Source organism: Vigna angularis, chromosome 2 (assembly GCF_016808095.1).
Source record: "Vigna angularis cultivar LongXiaoDou No.4 chromosome 2, ASM1680809v1, whole genome shotgun sequence".
Classification (NCBI taxonomy): domain Eukaryota; kingdom Viridiplantae; phylum Streptophyta; class Magnoliopsida; order Fabales; family Fabaceae; genus Vigna; species Vigna angularis.
This window is the reverse complement of record NC_068971.1, coordinates 11,758,713-11,780,729: the sequence shown is the minus strand read 5'-3', so window position 1 is coordinate 11,780,729 and position 22,017 is coordinate 11,758,713. Positions and strand designations below refer to the sequence as shown.

At 34.0% G+C, this 22,017-nt stretch overlaps 1 protein-coding gene across 6 annotated transcripts; it reads right to left on the bottom strand.

The window, feature by feature from the left end:
• Nucleotides 1-9,534: 9,534 nt before the first annotated feature.
• On the bottom strand, nucleotides 9,535-12,627 carry LOC108321333 (thioredoxin H9). Of its 6 annotated transcripts, none has more exons than XM_017553054.2 (5): nucleotides 12,546-12,627; nucleotides 11,296-11,366; nucleotides 10,573-10,695; nucleotides 10,026-10,148; nucleotides 9,535-9,927 (listed from the first exon to the last, which is right to left on the bottom strand). In XM_017553054.2, the coding sequence occupies exons 2-5, from the start codon at nucleotides 11,317-11,319 to the stop codon at nucleotides 9,775-9,777; spliced, it is 423 nt and encodes a 140-aa protein (XP_017408543.1). In that variant the 5' UTR covers nucleotides 11,320-11,366; nucleotides 12,546-12,627; the 3' UTR covers nucleotides 9,535-9,774. The 6 variants fall into 6 exon arrangements, with proteins under 6 accessions (XP_017408543.1, XP_017408546.1, XP_017408542.1 ...); XM_017553057.2 differs by lacking the exon at nucleotides 12,546-12,627 and adding an exon at nucleotides 12,259-12,467; XM_017553053.2 differs by lacking the exon at nucleotides 12,546-12,627 and adding an exon at nucleotides 12,192-12,466.
• Between the last annotated feature and the right edge of the window lie 9,390 nt (nucleotides 12,628-22,017).

The window sequence follows — 22,017 nt, the reverse complement described above, 5'->3', positions numbered from 1 at the left end:
GAATAGCCACCGGTAACAATTGTTGCATTAAAACGTGGCAATCGTGAGACTTCATGCCAACAAGCTTTAAGTCTTGCACCGACACTAAACTCTTCATATTTGAAGAGTATCCTTGTGGTACCTTGATACTCTTTAAACAAAGGCAAAAACTTATCTTCTCTTGTCTGGACATTGTGTAACATGCAGGGGGAAAATAAGTACGTTTACCAATCTCCCTGGGTGCCAACTCTTCTCGGATCTTCATGTCAACCAGATCCAAACGAGCATTCACTCCATCTTTTGTCTTTCCCTGAATGTTGAATAGTGTACCAATCAAACTATCACACACATTCTTCTCTACATGCATCACATCTATGCAATATCTAACATCTAACTTTGACCAGTATGGAAGATCAAAGAATATTGATTTCTTCTTCCAAGGGGTCGTTACAGATGACTTCTTGGAAGTTTTCCCAAATACATGATGTATTTTATTAACTTTTTCAAGGATTTGAATGCCAGTAAGTGGATTTGGTGCTTCGTCCCTCTCTTAATATCCATTGAATGCTTTTTTTAACCTTCGATATGGATGATTACATTTTAAAAGTCTCCGATGACGCATATACATTGTCTTCCTTCCGTGTTTCAATTGCTGAGTCGTAGTGTTTTCTTCACATATATGATATGCTTTAAGACCCTTGACATTGTATCCTGACAAATTACCATAAGCTAGGAAGTCATTAATGGTGCAAAATAACATTGCACGCATCACAAAAGTTTCAGAAGCGAAGGCATCAAATATTTCAACCCCATCAACCCACAACAACTTCAAGTCTTCAAGTAATGGGCTTAGATAAACATCAATGTCATTTCCAAGCTGCTTTGGACCAGATATCATCATAGACAACATCATGTACTTCCTCTTTATGCACAATGCAGGAGATAAGTTGTAAATTATCAAAATAACTGGCCAACAACTGTGATTGGTACTTAAATTACCAAATGGGTCATTCCATCAGCGGCTAAACCAAGCCTAATATTTCTACATTCTTGACCAAATTAGAGGAATTGTTGATCAATATTTTTCCATTGCTTTGAATCAGCTGGATGACGAAGCAACCTATATATTTTTCTCTCATTTGCATGCCATCTAAGGTTTTTAGCATCTTTTGGATTCGCAAACAGACGCTTAAGTTTGGGCACAATTGGAAGGTATCAAACTACTTTCAAAGCAGATCCATTTTTTCCTATCTGACCATTATCTTCATTATTGTTTTTTGACTTGTATCATGATAACCCACATTTTGGACACTTTTTCAAAAATTCAAACTCTTTCCTATATAAAATGCAGTCATTGGGACAAACATGTATCCTTTTATACTCCATACCCATCGGACAAAGAATTTTGTTCGCATCATAATTACGAGTGGGTAGTGTATTTCCATCTGGCAGCATTTCATTCAACAACGTCAACAATTCTGTGAAACTCTTATCAGTCCATGCATTGGTCGCCTTCAAATTCATTAGCCTTAACACCGCTGACAACCGTGTGAACTTAGTTGAACCGACATACAAAGGTGTTTCCTCATCAGTCGACATCGTCTCATACACATGAGCTTTGGCAAAACTTTATGCGCCAACATTGCGGATCATGTCCTCTAATTTGTCTTCATCCGATCGATCTACTTCCATGGAGGAATCAATAACATTTTCAATTTGGGAGACACTCAGAAAATGTATTTCTTCGCCGTGCCATATCCATGTTGTATAACATCGTAGGAAACCATCACATATAAGATGTTCCCTAATTTGAGTTGCGTTCAACTTTCTCCCATTCAAACAGTTCATACAAGGACATCTAAACTTCACTTCATCATCACTTCTACCCTTATTATGTTGTGCAAATTGTATAAATTCCTCTACTCCTCTCTCGTACTTAACACTAATGCGCGGTAAATTAATCCAATTTTGATCCATACTTAAATATTCCAAAATGTTCTACAAAATTACAATCATAGAATTATACAATTATACATATTTAACATTAAATCAATTCAATCATACAGTCAATTCAGTCATACAATCATACAATTAATAAACATTCAAATGATCAATTCAAACATTCAATCACACATCATTACATATATTCAACATACAAAAAATTAAAAATTCAAAAAAAGTAGTAAACACAATAGGAACCTGAGAGCATGAAAAAAGAGACATCAATGGAGAAGAAACGACTACTCGCATTTTGAATCACAGTAAAATCACAATACCTACACACAAATACAACAAAACGTAAGTCTCATCAATCAAAATAATAAAAAACGCAACAAAATAATCAAAAAATGTATCTAAACAAACCAAAAACGGGAAAAAAAAATGAACAAACAACAGCGACGACACAATAATGCTTCAAAACTGATTTTGATTGGTGCAAATGCTTCCAAAATGATCACGAAGGCCACGACAGCAATAAAAATCAAGGATCATCGGTCGAAATGGAAAGAAAACGAGAGGCAAGACACGACGGAGGAGAGCTTTGTAGAGAGTTTGAACAGTTTCGTGAGGAAGACAAAAATTGTTCCCTCTCTGTAATATTACTTTAACCTACTTAAAGTTACTACCTCGATTTTCCATCAAATCGAGGGCCTAAAGTCATTTAAAAAAATTCAAAATGGCAGTTTTGCAATTTTCGGTTAGACATTTTGACTCGGTTCCTCGCCAAACCGAGGCCAAAAACCCCAAATATATATATTAAATATTTAAATAAGTCAAAGAGGGGTCAGAACAGACTTTATGGCATCGGTTCTGGGTGGAACCGAGGCCAAATGTTTGACCCTCTAACTTCCGCTTTTATTGTAAGACTGCAATATGGGAATGTCAAAAGTTTGCAGTGACGTACGACATCGGTTCTGAAGGGAACCGAGGCCGAATCTCCTGCATACATCAGCAAAATAACTGACCGTTTCAATTGCCAAGTTTCTATCATTGGTTATGGCCTCGGTTCTGCAGAGAACCGAGGCCAAAAGCTTTGTACAGAGATTTCCATCAGACAACTGACTGGATTGTCAGCGTTTTGCAGGGTTTTTGGCTTCGGTTCTGCCACAACGGAGGTCTATATTGTCCCGAAAATTTCAAAATTGCCACCGCGCCATATTATGCTTCGGTTTCTGCTGAACCAAAGCATAATAGGTGCGTAATAAGTCCTTTTTTCACTAGTGACTGTCACACCAAGACCTGTCAATTTGCTTTTGTTTCCAGGGTGTTTTTTTATTGGAAACAAAAAAACCTTAGAAAGTTTATAAAATCAAAATGCTAACCAAAGTCTAATTGATCATGACCAGTATAGGTTAATTTTTTAAAGTAAAAAACTTATTTAAAAATGAAAATAAAAAAAAGTACTTAAAAAGTATTTATATATATTTAATTCAAATTCAAACACAAAGTCATGTCACAATTAAATCAAGTTAAACTAGGTAAACAACATTTTAAGTTGATCGAAACATGTCTAAGTCAAGTTGAGACAAATCAAGTCCAAATCAAAGCAAGTTATGTATGACTCAAGTCGTGTCAAATTAGATTGAGCATGACTTGTATATGGAAATTCACTTCAAATAACTAGTATAAATTTTATAATTACTTTTTTGTTGTGCATTTGTAAGCTAGAAGTTTGAATGAATAATTGTGTTAAACAGAGGAATTCAAGACAAACAATATACGAAACAAATAAAAATAAACAATAAAGGGTATGGATTGAAATGAATTAAGAATTAATTTACATAAACAGTAAAGGAATATAAGTACATAAAAAATTGTGTATCAAATATAAAAAGAAGGTTTAATCATTTCGGATGTCCTTATTTGTGCAGAATTGTCTTAAACAGGTCCTCGTATTTTTTTTTATCCCAATTAGGTCCCTTTTTCTGTAAAATTGAGTCAAGTTTGATCTTGTCATTAAATTTAGTGGACGACATTAAAATTTGTGTGTCTTGACTTGCTAATTGTGTAATTTTTAATGACGTTGCACAAAATCGTCTCATTACGTGTAATTTACAAATGAAAACGCAAAAGAGAAAGGCAGCTTCTCATCCCCTTCCTCGGTAGATCCTCCATGGCCACCTCCATGGATCTCACACTTGTGTTGTTGACACCTCCATGGCCACCTTCCTATGCTCTTGATTCTTCTTCAAATTCTTCTTTGTATACCTGATTCCTGTTATAAAAGAAAAGTGTGGAATTTTCTTAAATCCCTAATTTGACGTAATTTGAGAGAATCCCTAATTAAAAAGGTGCCTGAATGTTGATGAAAGTGGTGGCAGTAATGGTGATGGATGGGGCTGCCATTGACGCCCTGAATGTTAATAGGTCTACTCACTTGAAAATGTTGCTAGAAATGTGTTATCTCGAAACAACCCTTTTAGCCAGAAGTGCCATAGTGAAAATAGCGAGGGCATACCAAGAGCTTGAGGGCTAGGTAGAAGATGCGACAGATCTGGGAGGTGGAGAAACCGTGGGTTCGGACTTAGTCTGAGGCAGTGGCGGAGAATGGTGGAGCAGTGTTCCATTTCGCCCTTATCCTTGGACGGGTTCGTTTTCTCATCCTCCGCACCCTTCCCTTCGTTTCTTCTCACCCTAGGACCATTCCACCCCCTCCCACCCCTTCCTATTAGGATTCTTCATTTTCCTTTCACCGTCACTATTCCACGTTTGTAAATTTCATATCTTTTCTATTGACACTGGAATCATATATTTTGTTTCGTTTAACCTTTCTCATGTTTCATCTCTGTAGCTGAACAAAATATCTGCAGTTATTATGATTGATAAAATAATTTAATCTCTGTTTACTTGAACGGAACACCTGCTTTCACTGCCGTCAACCCTACAAACTGGAACCAGCACCAAAATAATTCACTCTAAAAACTGTTAAAAAAATTATCATTTGTTTTTTATTTAGCTCATTTTTTGGTATGTTGGAGGATTCTCCCCTGAACTTTTTCCGTTTGCCAAAGGAAGTTTTTACGTGAGTGAAATTGAGGATACGTAAATCATTGCTGGCAGAGTCATGACCGACAGCGACGATGACGGTGACGAGGTTTGAGGATTGAACATTTTGGGGATTTGAGTGAGTCGAGAGGAGTATGAAGTTCCAGTGCCACATGCTTAACCATTGCCTAGTCAGCATGCTACCAGACACAAATTTTAACGTCGTCCACTAAATTTAACGGCAATGTCAAAATTGATTCAATTTTACAGAAAAATGGATCTAATTGGGATAAAAAAAATACAATGACCTAATTGAGACAATTATCCACAAATAGAGACATCCGAAATGATTAAACCTAAAAAGAAACTAAAGAAAACTTAGACCTATGGAAAAAAGACGAGGTATTGAGAAGAAGACTTATTTTCATAATAAATTTGATGTAGAATTATGACTATATTTATAAGAAATTAAGGTAAGATTTAAGAATAAAATTATCCTCGTAAATATTTTCACAACAGCGTAAGTTTATATATTTTTCCAAGTGGTTAGAAATCATAGATTAAAAATAAGACTAATTATAATATGTAAATTAGGTCAGATTTCATATTTCTAAACCGATTTGATAAAATTAAATTAAACATAAACATATTATATTAATATAATATCAAACCGTAATGAAGAGTGTGTTAAATATTTGCATCAACTAAAAGTAAAACCAAACTATAATATATGAATAAAAATAAATTTTATCTAAGTTAATTTTTATATAATTAAATTAAACTTCAACATACAATTTAAATAAAAGCCAAACTATATATTAAAATAACATCAAAACCACAACAAACTTATAAAGAAAATCAAACACAAATTAATATTATAGTTAAAGCATTAGTCATTCTCCCTTTACATAAACTCACATTATCTTAAAACCACCCGTTTTCGATTTATCCACTCTATTTTCTTCTATCTCTATATTTGCTTTCTTATTGATCACTTATATTTTATTATTGCTTTAATATTAATATGTTTATACTATTTTGTAAAGTCAAAATTTCTTTTTAACATGATCCTGTTTTAAAATAAGTAGATAGTTTTCTTTGTCATCTCTAACATATCACCAAAAAAAATATAACTGATTCGTGGCATCTATTTATAAGTAAATTCATTCAATATATTTATTAAAAATATATAAAAACAAGTCAGATAAAATTTATATGTATTTTTTACTTTTCGAAGTTTATCTACATAACCAATCAAAATTAATTCAACCATATGTCTTAGTTTTTCTTAACTTTTAAAAAATGTGCTTAAAATTGTAACATCCCAGATTATATAGAAATATATAATATAGTAAGTCCACATTTTAATATAATAGATAGTTAGAAAAAGACTGTAATAAAGTATTAAAGTTTCAGAAAGAAGTCCTAGTTTAAAACTTTAAATGCATTAGAGTATTTCAAAATAAACAGAAACAACTAGGAATCCTAACTAGACTAAGCGGCAATGTCATCTCCTTCCAAGGCCTGCTCCAGAGGCACCTCATCCACCTCTGCTCACATCCAAGTGGATGATCAGTGCAAAAGAAAAGCACACACAAGCAAAACACAACACAGAAGCAAGGATGAGCTAGATATACAAAAATCATGTTATAATAATCACATACAATATGCAAATAAAGACATATATACTAGACTATACAAACATGACTTGTTGCACCTTAAACTTGACTTGTCCGGACTTAGAATGATTGCCGAGCTATGGCGGGTCATGCACTCGTGGTGGCTTCTACTGCTTTGCAAAGCCGTTGCCAATGGGTTTCACCCTACCACACTCACGAGGTTAGTCTGTTATCACTCACCTTGGACCATACTGGAAGCACCTAAGACTAGGACCTCCCGCTACTCCTCACCACATGGATCAATCCTCTCTACTTTAGAATGAAAGACCATTGGAGCGTCAGGATAACCCCCAATACTGAGCTACCATGCAAATCATTCTAAAACACACCAAGGGCACCACCATGAATCCTCTCCTTGAGGAGCATGGAATTATGTCCAATGACATAGGGTACCACCAAGTAACCTCCCTTGAGATCCATAGAATTACGTCCATCAACCATACTTTGTTACATTCAACCACCAAACATGTCTCATACATTCACATACTTTCAATTGTAATAACATGACCACCATCATACTATGCATTCCAATCATTCAACACACTCAGTTCAACCAAAACAAGAGCAAAGGAGAACTCTAGACTCAGAGGATTCGCAGAGCGCATCCTACTCGCAAGGCGAGATAGGAGAGTCTCGCACAGCGCACCCCGATTCGCCATGCGAATTAACTCGCAGCATGCACCAGACTTCCAACCTCTCGCATAGCGCACCCAGGTCGCTATGCGAGAGCCTAGACAGAGACTACCCCTCCCAAAGACTCGCTATGCGCCCAAACTCGCCCTTCGGATTAAAATAGTAGTTGTTCCAGACCATCACTAGTCGCATAGCGACAGGATTTGCTATGTGAATCGCCAGACAGAGAGCAGCACCCTCCAGTCATTCGCACAACACACCAACTTGCACAACAAATGACCCAGACAGTGAGCACTCTCTACAGGGACTCGCTATGCAAGACAGCTCACATAGCGACTCTGCATCATCTGCAGAACGCAAGTTCTACAGAATTAGGCGCTCACACACACCCTTACCATTTCTAGGCCTTTTATCCAATTTCTAACACCCCTAATTCCTGTATTACACCTAATTAAACTTGTTTAGATGATTATAAACATTTCTATAGTGATTATCAAGTGATTAAGACCCAAATTCCTTCTTAAAACACTAATTTCCTCAACTTAGGGGCTCAAATCCAATTCTACCATTTCTAACATGTTCTAGTCCAATTTTATGTTCCTAGAAGGCCACATTGGACCTGTCTAGACTGTCCTAACCCACCCCAAACACTCTAGATCTCGTATACTCATAATCACTATCCCACTTCCTCTCAAATGACCTAAAATACCTCCAAATTGCTAAACTGTCCATCTAATTAATACTACAACAGAAATCTTACCCTCAACCACTTCCCACCCGTTCAATTCACAGTAACTAGGTTCATCCAATTCAATTCACAAGCAAGCCATTACAGTTTCATCAACTACACGTTTCAGTCCATAATCGTCAAATATACTTAAAACTAAAAATGTAGTCCAAAGCAGCATACTAGTTCAACATTCAACATGCATACACATTTATGAAACAAATTTAAAACAAACAACTAGCTCCCTTTACCTCAGAGTTGAATTGCCCCGCTCACAAAAATGCTTCTCTACAGTACCTCACACAGTGAGGACCCAACTAAACCCTACAAACCACCGAAATGGAGTGAAAAATGAAAAAGATGAAAGCACAAGACACATGCAACCAGCAGAGATTGCATGTGTTAGTTTTAAGAACGAAGAAGTGGTTGCATGTAGGGACTTACCAGCCTAGAACCCGAAACGAATCGGTCCGTTGCAAAGCCCTCTACGTTGCGGACGTTTGAGCGCCACCTGATCAGAAATCCAGTGGAGTGGAAGAGAGAAGACAGAGATGTGGTAGAGAGAAGGCAGAGAAAAGAGGAACTGAGTTTTAGAGAGAGAATGGAAGTAGGCTAATGAACCAAGTTTGTCCAAAAATATATTTTATACTGAAATAAAAATCTGGTTCTATTAGTCTAATATATTCTAATTCACTCCTTAAAATCCAAATTTTTAGGTTCTCACAGAAATCATTTACAGAATTTATTTCCTAAAACATTTTTAAAGACTCGATTTAAAAAAAAAACTATTTTTAATTTTGTTAAATATTATTTTATTAAAAGATTGGATATTTGTCTATAATAAGTTGTTAATAAATGGATCTGATTTTTTTTGTAAATAAATAAGATTTTTTGTGGATGAAAATCTATTAATACAACTGTATCTAATGTATCAATTTATAAACCTCGCTTTACATCAACATTTTTTTGGAGTAATAAGAAAATAAGTGTTTGAATGAGTGCAACATCAGTATGCCTTTTCCCAACCGGTCAATATTACGGTAAAGAGTGACTTCGTTTTTCTGAATTTTTAAGAAGTCATCATATTACTTTTTAAATTAAAAAATATAAACAAATAGAAATCAATCAAATTAATCCCAAATTTATATATATATATATATATAAGAGAAGATAGTATTAAAGATCAATTTGGAAAATTTATTCAAAAATATCTGGAAGAAAATAAAATAATAAGAAATAAAATCTCCTATTAGTTAAAATTAACTTATTTATAAATTAATTTAGTGGATCTTTATTTTTTTTTAATATTTAAGGAAAAGGCTATCCAAACATGTTTCGAAGTTAAAAGAGAAAGGGAAAACTCATTTAATAATCTTTATTCTGAAAACTAAAGTGAGAATTCTTAAAAAATACTTGGCATTGCTAGACACTAAGTAGGTGAACAATCTCTCTCTATCTATGCATTTAGATTTTGCAAATAGTTTGTAGTGCAGTGATATCATAACCAATGAGAAATGGAGGCATATGGCATGATACAAAATTGAATTTTCTCAAACAACAAAACACAACAAATTGTTACATTTGCAGAACAGCCTTATTCTAACTACAACAACATCATCACTCTGAATTGAAGTAATTCATGTGACACACATGTTTCATATTTACATCCGAGGAAAAATACAACTACACTCACAGCAAAATCAAAACATGCGAACAATGGTTGTGACTTGTGAAAGGACAAAGGGCACAAGAAGAAGAATGAGAAAACAGTCACTGCTTGCATTCGGGAAGTGAATCATTGATGGCAACAATCTTCTTCTGCAGCTCTGGCTTGTTGGCTCCTACAAGTTTGTCAACTTGTTGTCCATCTTTAAGAAAGAAGAAAGTTGGTGTGGCTTTGATGTCCCATGAAGTGCTGAACTCCTGCAACATATGCAGTGAATCAACATCTTCACTTTTCTCAGAAATGGTACATGTCTACAACACTTCACACTAAATTAAAGGTATAAATCAGTACTTACAGTTAGTTCATCCACATCTACTAGCAAGAACATCATGGATGTGTATTTCTCAGATAACTCGCAGTAATATGGCGCAATCACCTTACAAGGACCACACCATGTTGCACTGAAATTCGCAATCACCTGTACAACGTGGATTTATAGTATTAATTATTTAACCAGAGCTAACAAATTATACAAATACTAACTGATTACTCAAGGAAATAGATTAAGGAAACAAAAATGGAAAATTTCTCTTCAAAAAGAAAACATCATTTATTAGAAATATTAAAGTCATTTCATACAAATTGACAGAAATCTCATATCTGGTAAGTATTATAGAATATATCAATGTATTCTAGGAAATTTGTTCAGTCTAATCTGCTATTTATTTCTTTTCAAGTGAGTTGTGTGAGATTGAGTTTTGTGAGATTGAATTAGACTTAAATTTGAATTTCTTACCAGTAACTGAGTTATTAGTGTTAGGTGTTCATCCAAACAACACAGCAAAATAGAAACAGATCTTAAATTTTACTGTCCTATAGAGTAAAGAGGAGGGAAAACTTACAATTTTGCCATCCCTCCTAGCTTCTTCCAAATATTGGTCCCAAGCTTCTTTGGTGGTAATAAGTTTCACATTGCCAGCAGCAAACTCCACATCATGATCAGAATCACTATCCTTAGCTTGAGACTACAACCATTAGAAACATGAACCTTCTCAGTCAACTTTCTTATCAATGAACAATGTGGACTCATTACATTATGAAGTTATACAAGCATTGAGGCTGCAAAAAGTTGACATAGCTAAGACATTTCACACTTAAAAGCTCTTTATGCTTGTTCTTTCTCGCAGCCAGTAGCTGGGAGAAACAGAAAAGCTAAGGCTGACAGAAGAAATATAACTTACAGATGGAGTACAATCACATCATACTGACTTAACAATAGGGTTAGATCCGTAACTCTCATTAGTTTGTTAGATCCTGCAATAATCGTTTTTCTATTCTTGTTTCATTACTGTCCAACCTATCTGGTACCGTTTACACAGAAAGTACAACACAATTCGCATGAACAATGGTATCCAGACACAAGGCCACTGCAAAAATCTCAGTTCAAAATTACAAAACAATAGCCTTTCATTATGCCATCCAGGTAAACATTATCAATGAGAAAACACCCTACAAACTTTGCAGGAAATTTATTTTGCTTTAAGAGACTGCTATCTGTAGAACAAAGAAATTTATCAGAGGTAACAGGTAAAAGGTCAAAGGATTTCAGCTTCAAACATTCTCACCTTATTAGCCACACAATTCCCCATTTAACTGTTTGAGAACCTCAAACTTGTGAACTTTAATGGATGGATGCCTGAAAGGAAAAAGACAACCAATGCCAGCAGATAAAACTTCTCTTAGTCCACCAAAACAATAGCCTAGTCAGAGGTTGTTGATTAATAAATGTATGCAACACCCCATTAATAGACTACATCATCCTCCAAATTACACCCAGACCACACAGGTAAAAGCATAAATTAAGCAGCGTAAGAAAATATGCACTCCATAATGTTCACTGAACAAAATATCAGAAATCACTTTTACATTTTCATAACCCACACACATCTACAAGACAAGAAAAGATGAAATCTGATAAGAGATAAACCAGAAGAGGCAAAAATAAGCAGGGCAAGGAAACTATTTTACTCTTCAAACATTATTATTCCATTCCCAACACTCGTCAAGTTGAAGCAGAGAGCAAGAAAACCTCCACTCCTCCACGATCACAAGAAGAGTAGTGTTTGCTTAGTAGAAACCAATTGGAAAACGAGCAGAATATAAAGGGACATCAAAAGACATTTACACTGCATAATTAGACATTGCACATGGTTTATTTCTCAAACAATTTCATTTCATCCATTCCCAGCAACAATGCCATAACAAGACCTCCCAGAAGTGCAGAGCAAAGTAAACAAACTCTCTGGTTCCAACATTTAGACTCTTTCTCGGAAAACTGCTTTTGTTAAAACCCAAAAGAACAGAAAGCAGAAATTCAGGAATCACGTCAAAACCAAAATTTCTATACCTGGAAAGTTAAAGTTGCAAGCTTTCCATAATTTTCCATACATCAAAAACAACCCCATAAAAAATAAAAGCAGAAAAGGAAATATAATTGAATGAAAAGTCACAATTACACCACCTGAAAAAGACGATATTGCTTAATAAGAGATAAGGGTCGGTTCAATGATGAGAGACAAATCGTATACCCAATTAGCAAAATCGAACTGAAATGAGTAAGAGATTGTGAGACAACCCAAAGTGCTACTGCTACACCTCGGATTCGGAGAAGATTAGGAAAGAGCTATCGCGCTTTGCGTGAAAAACAAAGATTTTGGTGTTGGTTTAAACACAGAATAGTAAGAATAATAAACAGAGTATTCAGATAGAAGCTATTTATAAATTATAAGCAAATAATTTTGGTTTAGATGCGTGATGTGATGAATCATAAAAAGCCTCCAACTTGGAAAGTGGAAAAACTTGTTTAATATATTACCATTAATCCCTTGAAGCCACCTAAGGTGAATAGAAAGTAACCACTCGGCCTTAAAAACTCCGAACCACAGTTTCACTCACAAAAGATACTCTTTAAACGGTTGTCTCAACTGCCATAGATTATGCTTATTTAATTAGAAATTTCAGCTTCAAATTCTCAGATTCCTTTAGCCTGATAAATATTAATATAACTGTTATCACTATTCTAATTCTCACTATTTTCATATCATTAGAATTGTTATTAAGAATTGTGTTAATATAACAAAGAATCTAACATTATTTTGCTTGAAAACTTGTTCACCAAATAAGATAGATTATAAAAATCATAGTGACTTAAATAGGTGTCACACATTTAAATAATAATTTTATTTTAATAAAATATATTATTTTGAACTTTTAAGTTTAAAATAGTGTTTTTTCAAGGTTTATTACTGTCAATATTTTTCAGTGTCATTCCTAAGAAAATCTTAAAAATAATGTAACGATATTTTTTTCATGGGAAACCTAAACTCAAATGAAAAATAATGAGCCTAAGCTTGAACTTTAAGACTGTCAAGGTTGAATCAATTCCTTTTTGTAACTCTTCAAACTTCACAAACCAATTTTGCTTTCTTCAGCTGCCAGAATTTGAGATGAGTTAATATATTTATAATAATTGAAAAGAAAAAAGAAAACGATGGTGATAATCACCAAAAAGTACTGAAGGAACCTTTTCTCTCAATCTGATTTTGACAGATCAAGTCCTCCACTGAAAGTTAATTTCTTATTAACTAATTTATGAAATTATCTAATGTAATTTATTATTTTTTATTTTTAAGTTGTATATAAATTAATTTCAAGCAATTTTTTTTCTTTTGGACGTCAAAGTTTTGCATTATTTATTGCACATTTATACTGGTGAATTTTGAAATTATTTTAAAGATTTTATTGAGCCTTTATGATTCGTTTCTATTTTTCTTCGGCCGGTTTTTCTGTCGAAAAGTTCATTCGCACTTAATTTTGGTACCTTTTTTTGACTAATTTAATTTGGGAGTGACATTTATATGTTTGTTTTTTCTGTTTTTTCATTTTAAAATATCACTTTTAATGAGTTATTTCTAAACAGAGATAAATAATTAATAACTCGCTTTAAAATACTAGTTTTTATTCAAACCAACTTGTTAAAAGTTAATTAAAAAAACAGATAATGCCACCAAAATCTAAATTTTATATTTATATTAAAATTGTTAATTTAAATTTGGTGTGAAAGATAGATTAAAAAAATGTATAAAATGGTCCACGTCTAGCCAACATAATTTTTTCCTCCTACAGTTTAAATGGATTTAGTTTAGCTTATTTTTTAAAATTATAATTTTTCATACATATTTATTTAGAAAAATAAAGTGTTTATTAATTAATTTATCATCTTAAAGATAAAATTAATTAATAATATATTTACATAAATTAAAAAAATGTAAACAAAGATTTTTTTAATAAAGCTAAAGTAAAAAAATACTCTAATTTATAAGTTATTTAAATTATTTTTTAAAATATCATAATTACGTCTGTTGCTATATTCCTGCAATATAATTTTAAACATGTGAAGTTCTATTATGATAAAGTAAAAAAAAAAATGTCACTCTGTAATTTCTAATGGATAATGTTAAATAAAACCTTATCATTGCCAGAAAGATCTAATCGTACCTGAGATTTTTTCAAAAAGTCTTGATTAATAATTAATTACACAGAACATTAATTCGGAATATGATAATAGCTATCTAGAATATTGGATTGTTTAAATATACAACAGACTATATCAGATGTGACAGAAAAATAAGAAGAAAAAAAAATAGTGAGAGTCTGGCATATACGTATCAATGGGTGTCACGTGGTATTATTAAAGCATATAAATGGAAAGTGCTTTTCACGTTTGTCAGAAGGAATTTAAGAAAGAAAATAAGTGCTTGGTGACTGTCACCGTTATTTTCAAACTTCAGTTTATGAAATTAAGTTAAATTGAATTTAACTAAGATCAAAAGAAAATGGTATAACTTTGAAGTTAAAAGGAATTTGAAGTACACTTTACATTTAAATAATCTTTTTTTAAGTAATAAAAGTGTTAAGATTTTCTTTAATGAAAATTGAAAACTGATTTAAAGTATTTCGTTTTAAATCCAAACATAGCCTAAATTATTGGGTAGTGGATCAGCCATCACACGTTTTCGGATCTTAAGTATCAATGTTGAACTGTACTTTAGAATTTAATTACATATTATATAATTGGAAACCCTATTCAATTGACTAACTGGAAATTATTATATAAATATCAACTTTTTCTTAATGTAATTGTATATACACCACTCAAAATTTAAAATTAATTAAATTAAATTAACTTGACATCATGTGTTCCATGAAAATTCAAGTCCTTTAAACAATGAGCAATATTTAAAGTAAATTTGACGGGAAAAAAAATTATCTTAAAGAAGAAATTCATGTGCTGGACTTTTGCTGACATAATGTTTTTTTTATAAAAATCTATAATAAATATTTTTTAATATTGATATTTAGAATTTTATTTTTTCTTTATCTTGATTCTCATAGAAATTTGGACACATATATCTCTTTTGTTTATATTTTATATCATTGTGTAGCATAAGAGATGAATTTTGTTTCGACTTATTGACTGTCTATTTGTTTTATATATAAAGAATGGTTTTTATATTGTATGTAAAATTTATAATCGGGATAAATTTAAATATAATTTTAATGAAATATTTTTAAGAAAATGGAAATTTCTATTGTATTTTAAGTGTGGAAATTTTTTTTTTATAAAATTTAACAAGACATGTATTAATTATTTATCAATTTTTTCTCGTTTATGAAGGGACTTGGTTTCTAATTAATTTTTTTGAATAAACTACACTTTTTTTCTTTCAATGAAAAATGTTTAAATGACACTTTCCTCTTTATTTAGAATGAACAAATATTTGAATAGTGATAAGTAATTATAAAAATGTCTCTCAGATTTTTTTTTTCTGTTAGTTCATTTTAAACACTTTATTGTCAATTTACTAATTATAAAGTGTAGATCGGAAATTTTAATACAGAAAATTAGTTGACCAAGTTTATACATTAGTTTTGTAAAAGATTTAAAACTTCGAGAAATTTGACATAAAAGGGTATTTAATAACTATTTTTGTGTCTTGGAAAGATTAATTAATTTGATAACTATTTCTTTAAAAGGCTAATATAATAGAGACTCAATGTAAATGTTTACTCTCATTTTTTAAAAGGAATGTAAATGTTAACTCTAATAAATATACAAAAGTAAGTTAATACATTTGAATGTTTTAAAGTTAAATAAAAGATTACTAACAAGTTATCTCTATATTACAAATACAAGTCTTCATTCTTAAACAGAAATATTGTTAGAGTTGTTGTTATTTTCATTATGCACAGTGACTTCATTCATATTAAGAATTAGTTTTTCATTTATAAATTATTTTTAAAACTTATCTCCTTAATATATTTTTAATTTTAGATATTCACACGTTATCAAACTAATTATAATTTTTCAGAGAAACGAATTTCCAAATTAGTAGAATCTCTATGTATACTTGAATTATGATTTATCATATTAACTAATGAAAATGACTTTTATAGTTTATCCATTAATTTTAAAAGTTTATTTCTTCCGTTTATTTTTATTATTAACTAACATAATAAAACATTTATTATAATTTCGGGTATAGAGGTAAGGTTAACAATCTAAATTTTGGTGAGTCGTCTAAAGTTTGAAAGTTGTCTCAAAATTGAGTCCTAAATTGAACCGATCTTTTAGATAGTTTGTCCAAATCATTTAAAGGGTACTTGCAAATGACACTTTGATGTTTAAGTCAGTTCGACATTTGATAGCTTAGCTATTAAAGATACAATAAATGTAGATCACCTATCTTCTTATCTCAAACCTGTATTGATAGGTTTTAGAGTGAGTTTTTTTATTAACATCAGCCTAATTACGGCCTAGTTGTGGATAATCATATTTTGCCTCTGATTTAGTCAGCATTAAGGTTAATTTTCCAGAGTTTTAACGATCGATTTACTTTCCTAATTGTTCATTCCAAAGGTGGTTCGCTCATGGGTTGTTGTAAAGGCTGACCATTCGGTCCATGACTGACTGAGTTGTCATACGGTACATAGGTCCCTCAAGCCCGAGCCTAAAATGACTAGCGAAGGGTTTTAAGTTGGCTAGATGACTATCACTATTCGTGCGGACTAAGGGTGGTTAAAATCTTTCAGCCCCTCAAATTGTTTGGTGTATTGGTTGAATATCTTTTGAGGTATTTAAAAATATGATTATTGGGAAGAGACATGTGGCACTTTGAATTATGTGCCTAACAAAATCTGAAGGGTTGGATGCTTGGAGTCGTTAGATCTGACTTGATATAACGGTTGAGGATGGTTGGCAATTGAGCCTTTCGAAGATATAAATAGGAGTGGGCCTCACCTGTCACTTTCACCTTTACTCTCGTACTTTATTTTGTAGATTGATTGTTCATCAACTTTCAAGTAATAATGTCAATCGTCCAATTATCTTCGTTTGAGGAGTCTTTGGGAAAGGGTGGTTGATGGTACGCAAACAATGATTCATCCTCATTAGTGTCATTGTATGGGCATTGTAGATAAGAATAAAGTTGTGCCCACCTACGATACTGAGGTCAATGTTGGGTTAGAAATCAATGCTTCCAATGAAGGGGATGAGGCAGCTCAATCTCTTTCGATAATTTCGAGTTATGGTTGAATATCTCGGGAGATTAATGAGTATATAACTTGCTTATGTATGGGACGTCAATTGAGGTGGTGGGCCAAGCGAACTTACTTTGTAGAGTCCCAAAAAAGCGCCAAGATGTTCAACTTGGTCGTTTATAAGGGAAACTAACATGTATTTCATGAGAAGGAAAGCAGTCGTACGAACTGTTTCTTCATGTATGCCTATCTCTTCAACGATTTGCTCGTTTATCTCCCCTTTGACAAATTTCAAATGGGTATATGGTCGGAGATTAACGTGACACCTACTCAGCTGCACCCGAATGGTTAGGTTGGGTACAAACATTTAATCTTAACATAGGGGTCTTTGCCTTGTATTTTTTTTTATGCTTTGTTGATTAAGCCTTTTTTTATGTTTTATTGATTGGCCATTGGGCTTTTTTGCTTACAATCATACAAAAATTTTAATGAAATACTCCTTCGTTCACTCTCTGCTCATATTCTTATATGATGTTTACCACTTAACTTAGCTTCAATGATTGTTTGATATATTTCACGAGTTTTTTAAAGCATATCGAGTAAACCTTCGAGCTTAGTAAAAATAATTTGCAAAGATGAACAATTTCTCAATCCCTTCACTATCCTTCTTAATAACACTTTCATTTAAGTCACCTCATCATTCATTGAACCGAACAACACTATGTTGCACACTATGTTGCAGTTGAACAAATTTATCCATTGAGGGGTTCTTCTAAGTGAATTTTTCCTTCTTTGGATCGAGTGGTGGGGGTTCACAAATGAACTTATCCTTCATCAACTCAATGGTGTGGTATGGGTTCATGGATAAACTCGGCCTTGACCGACATAGTGGTGCGATAGGGGTTTACGGTGAACATGGCTTTGATTGACTTAATGGTGCAACAGGGGTTCACAAATGAACTCGACCTTGACCAATTAGATGTTTGGTAGGGGTACACAGATGAACACAACCTTAATTGACTTAATGGTGCGACACAGGTTCAGGGATGAATTCGGCCTTGACCGACTTAGGGTGCGGTAGAGGTTCGGAATGAACATGACCTTGATTGACTTAAAGGTGTGGCAAGGGTTCATGGATGGACTAAACCTAAACCGACCAGTTTGTTTATTGGATTGAATGACAAGGGTTCACAAATGAACTTGTCCTTTACTAGCTCGGCGTGCGTTCGTCAGGACCTCACAGGTGAGCTTGTCCGTCACCAATTTTTTAATATTTGACTCAGACCACACTTGCACGTGTTTCGCTAAAAAGACTTTATTGCATTCATGGTGATGAAAATTACGTGGGATTTGTACAATTTTAAACAAAAATAAAACTTTAAGTGGGAAGCGTTCCAAATGTTGGGGAATGACCTTCCCAGTTGAATGCTTCAGGCGGTAAGCCGTGTTTTTCAAGTCTTCCACGATTTTGAATGGTCCCTCCCAATTGGGTGTGAGCTTTCTATGTTTCAACTTCTTGCGCGTTTCACAAGTCTTCCTCTAGATTAAGTCTCCTTCTTTGAAGCTCATTGGCGGAAACTTGGTGTTGTATCTTCATGCAATCACCCTTTTGTAGGCCTTTGTCCTCACGACTGCCACTTCCCTTTGTTCTTACAGAGTGTCTAGCTTCACCCTAAGTTGCACATCGTTGAGCTCCATGTCTTGGACTTGTCTTATGAGTGAAGGTTCACCAACCTCCACTAGTAGCATGACATAAATAACATATATGAGGTTGAAGGGTTTCTCCGTAATGGTTTTGTGCGGTGAGCAGCGGTAAGCCCACAAGAATTTAGGTAACTCGTTCACCCATGCTCTTTTCACCTCCCCTAAGTTGCTTTAGCTCGACCATTATGATTTTGTAACCGCCTCAACTTGGCCATTCATTTGGGAATGCTCGACTAAGTTGGTGACATGTTTAATGCTTAAGTCCTTGTAGAACTATGCGAGCTTCTTATCAATAAATTGATGGTCATTGTTTGTTTTGACCGTGTGGGAGAGTCTAAAGCAGCATATGACCTTCCACACAAACTTATGCACTTGTTGAGCAATGATGGTTGTCAAAAACTATGCCTTTATCTACTTGGTGAAGTAGTCAATGGCGACCAATAAGAACTTATTTTGTGCTCAACTAGATAGGAATGAACCCACAATATTCATCCCTCACTAAGCGAACGATCGAGGAAATGATATGTTGGCGACACTTTAATGTTGTTGTCATGCTTCTGACAACTCTTGTATTTATGAACCAAGACTTTAGAATCCTCCTTCATGGTCGGCCAGTAGTACCTTACTTACAAGACCCTGACCCTAAAGATCGGGGAAATGATTTGTTGGCGGTGATGTGAAGGTCACACACTCCATTATGTAGGTTGTCCCACACGTAATGGGTTTCCTCCTTGAGAAGACTTCAATAGCAAGTGGAGAATCCTCTTTTGTACAAATCTTCCCACATGAAGATGAAACAAGCAATCCTCCTAACATCAATTATGTTGATGGCTTTACCTTCATCTTGCTTCCTCATCTACTCAGATGTCCTCTCACTAGTCTTCTTATTCAACCACAGATGTGGACATGCACTCCATCGTCAACTTTGTCAACACTTACCTTATAACTATGGATAATTGTCAATTTTCCTTATCACTCGTAATCTTGGACAATGTGTATGCCCGGGCATTCTCCGCTCGAGGAATGTGCTTGATGTCCACGACTTCAAAGCCCTTAATCAACTCCATAACTTTATGAAAGCATTACAAAAGTTGGTCATCCTTGATTTGGAACGTTCTATTGATATGGTTAACTACCAGTTGAGAATTCGTCTCATAGTCAATTTGTCGTGCTTCCACATTTTTAGCCAATGTGAAACATACAACTAAGGCCTCATACTCGGTCTATTTATTAGAGACTTTAAATTTGAACGTTAATGAGTGCTCAATAACTATATCATTTGACCCTTCTAGTATGAAGTCAACTCTTCCGCCCTTTTTGTCAAACGATTCATCCACGTACAGTTTCCATGTTAGATTCGGACAGTCATCTTGCCTTGGGAGCTCAGCAGTAAACTCCACAAGGTGTTGTCCTCGTACTAAGTCGTGCATTTCAAAATTGAGGCCAAACTCTGAAAGCTTCAGACATCAGTTCAACATTCGTCCAGCCAGGTCAAGCTTTATCAAAATCTTCGCGATAGGATGGTCGGTGCGAACGACCATCTGATGACTCTGGAAATACGGTCTTAGTCAACGGGTTGTTGTGAGTAGTGCTAGCACCACCTTCTCAATCTAGTGGTAACACATATCTGGATCCTGTAAAAATCCTACTAACAAAATAGATTAGTTTGTGCTTGGGGGCCTCTTGGATCAAGGTTGCTCTTATCGCTTCATCCAAGACGACCAGGTAGAGCTGCAACTCGTTTCTTATGACTGGTCGTGCCATGACGAGCAGACTGGTTGATAAAGTCTTTATTTTTGCAAATTCAACCTCACATTGCTCATCCCATTTTATGGGAGAGCTCTTCTTCATTGTCTTCAAGACGAGCTTTATTCTCTTAACAAACTTAGGGATGAACTAGAAGAGAGATGTCAAACGACCTACCAATCGCTGCACACTTTTCTAGATTTGTCTCGATGCCCTACGCGATGAGCATGAAACCTAAAAACTTTCTCGCTCCAATGTTGAACGTGCATTTGGAGAGGTTCAGTCGTATGTTGTAGAGTTTGATATGATCAAAGACCTCCTCCAGATCTTTGATGTGTTCCTCAAATGATTGAGACCTCACCACCATATCATCCACGTAGACGTCCATGCCCTGCCTATCTAGTGATGAAAGATTTCTTCCATCAGTCACTAGTATGTGGCCCTAACATTATTTAGGTCGAACGACATAACCTCGTAGTAATAGTTTGCTCCCTCGATTATGAAGGGTTGTGGAATTCATGAACCACGTCATGGCAAGAGTTGTAAAACAGTCCACTAACAAAATAAAATTCATATCAATTAAATTGTCTAATAATATTTAATACACTATTTATACATAAAACTATATATTAAATCCAAATATTACTTTAACCTATTATCATCTTCTTAGTTTAACCCACACGCTTTTCCAAAACTTGGCAGGGAAAAGAGCTAGTGATTTGTTGCCACATGCATCCTCGACCTTCACACGTCGAAATCCAAATATAAATGAGAACCTATACACACATAAGTAGTGTACACAATATAAAGGGGTGTTTACATTGAACAGATTGATTTTAAGAGAAATCATAAAAGTATACACGCAATCCCTGCCACACTATTACAAACTATTTGCTTTCGCAAAAGTACCAATATTTTGTTTACTGCCAGAGTAGAACTGCAACTTATTGTCCTTTTTAATATGTATTTTACCTCTCATTCTCACATATGCAAACATTCAAATAATATTCCTTGTTCTTAATCAATGGGTTCTGTGATTGAAGAGTTCGAAACTTGTTCTTGAACTATCAGAGCATCTTTTTGAAATCAACCATTAATAACTTTAATATCCTAACAAAAGACAGTATCCTAAGTACCTGTCCTTTGTGGAGAAAACTGATTGGCCTCCTTCTTTTGTATTATTCTTCTGATCATCTAATGGGACAAAAACCTCTAAATGATATTCTAAACTTCCAAAATACAATAAAAATAGTATGAGGTAATGAATCAGTCACCTTTATTGAGAGCATCTAATCGAA

What these genes read in the sequence shown, in the direction of transcription:
- LOC108321333 (XM_017553054.2), bottom strand. Translation starts at nt 11,319, where the DNA reads ATGGGGAATTGTGTGGCTAATAAG. An exon ending in CTAGGAGGGATGGCAAAATT is followed by an intron (nt 10,149 to 10,572) that starts GTAAGTTTTCCC and finishes CACGTTGTACAG; the next exon opens with GTGATTGCGAATTTCAGTGC. An exon ending in TAGATGTGGATGAACTAACT is followed by an intron (nt 9,928 to 10,025) that starts GTAAGTACTGAT and finishes CATATGTTGCAG; the next exon opens with GAGTTCAGCACTTCATGGGA.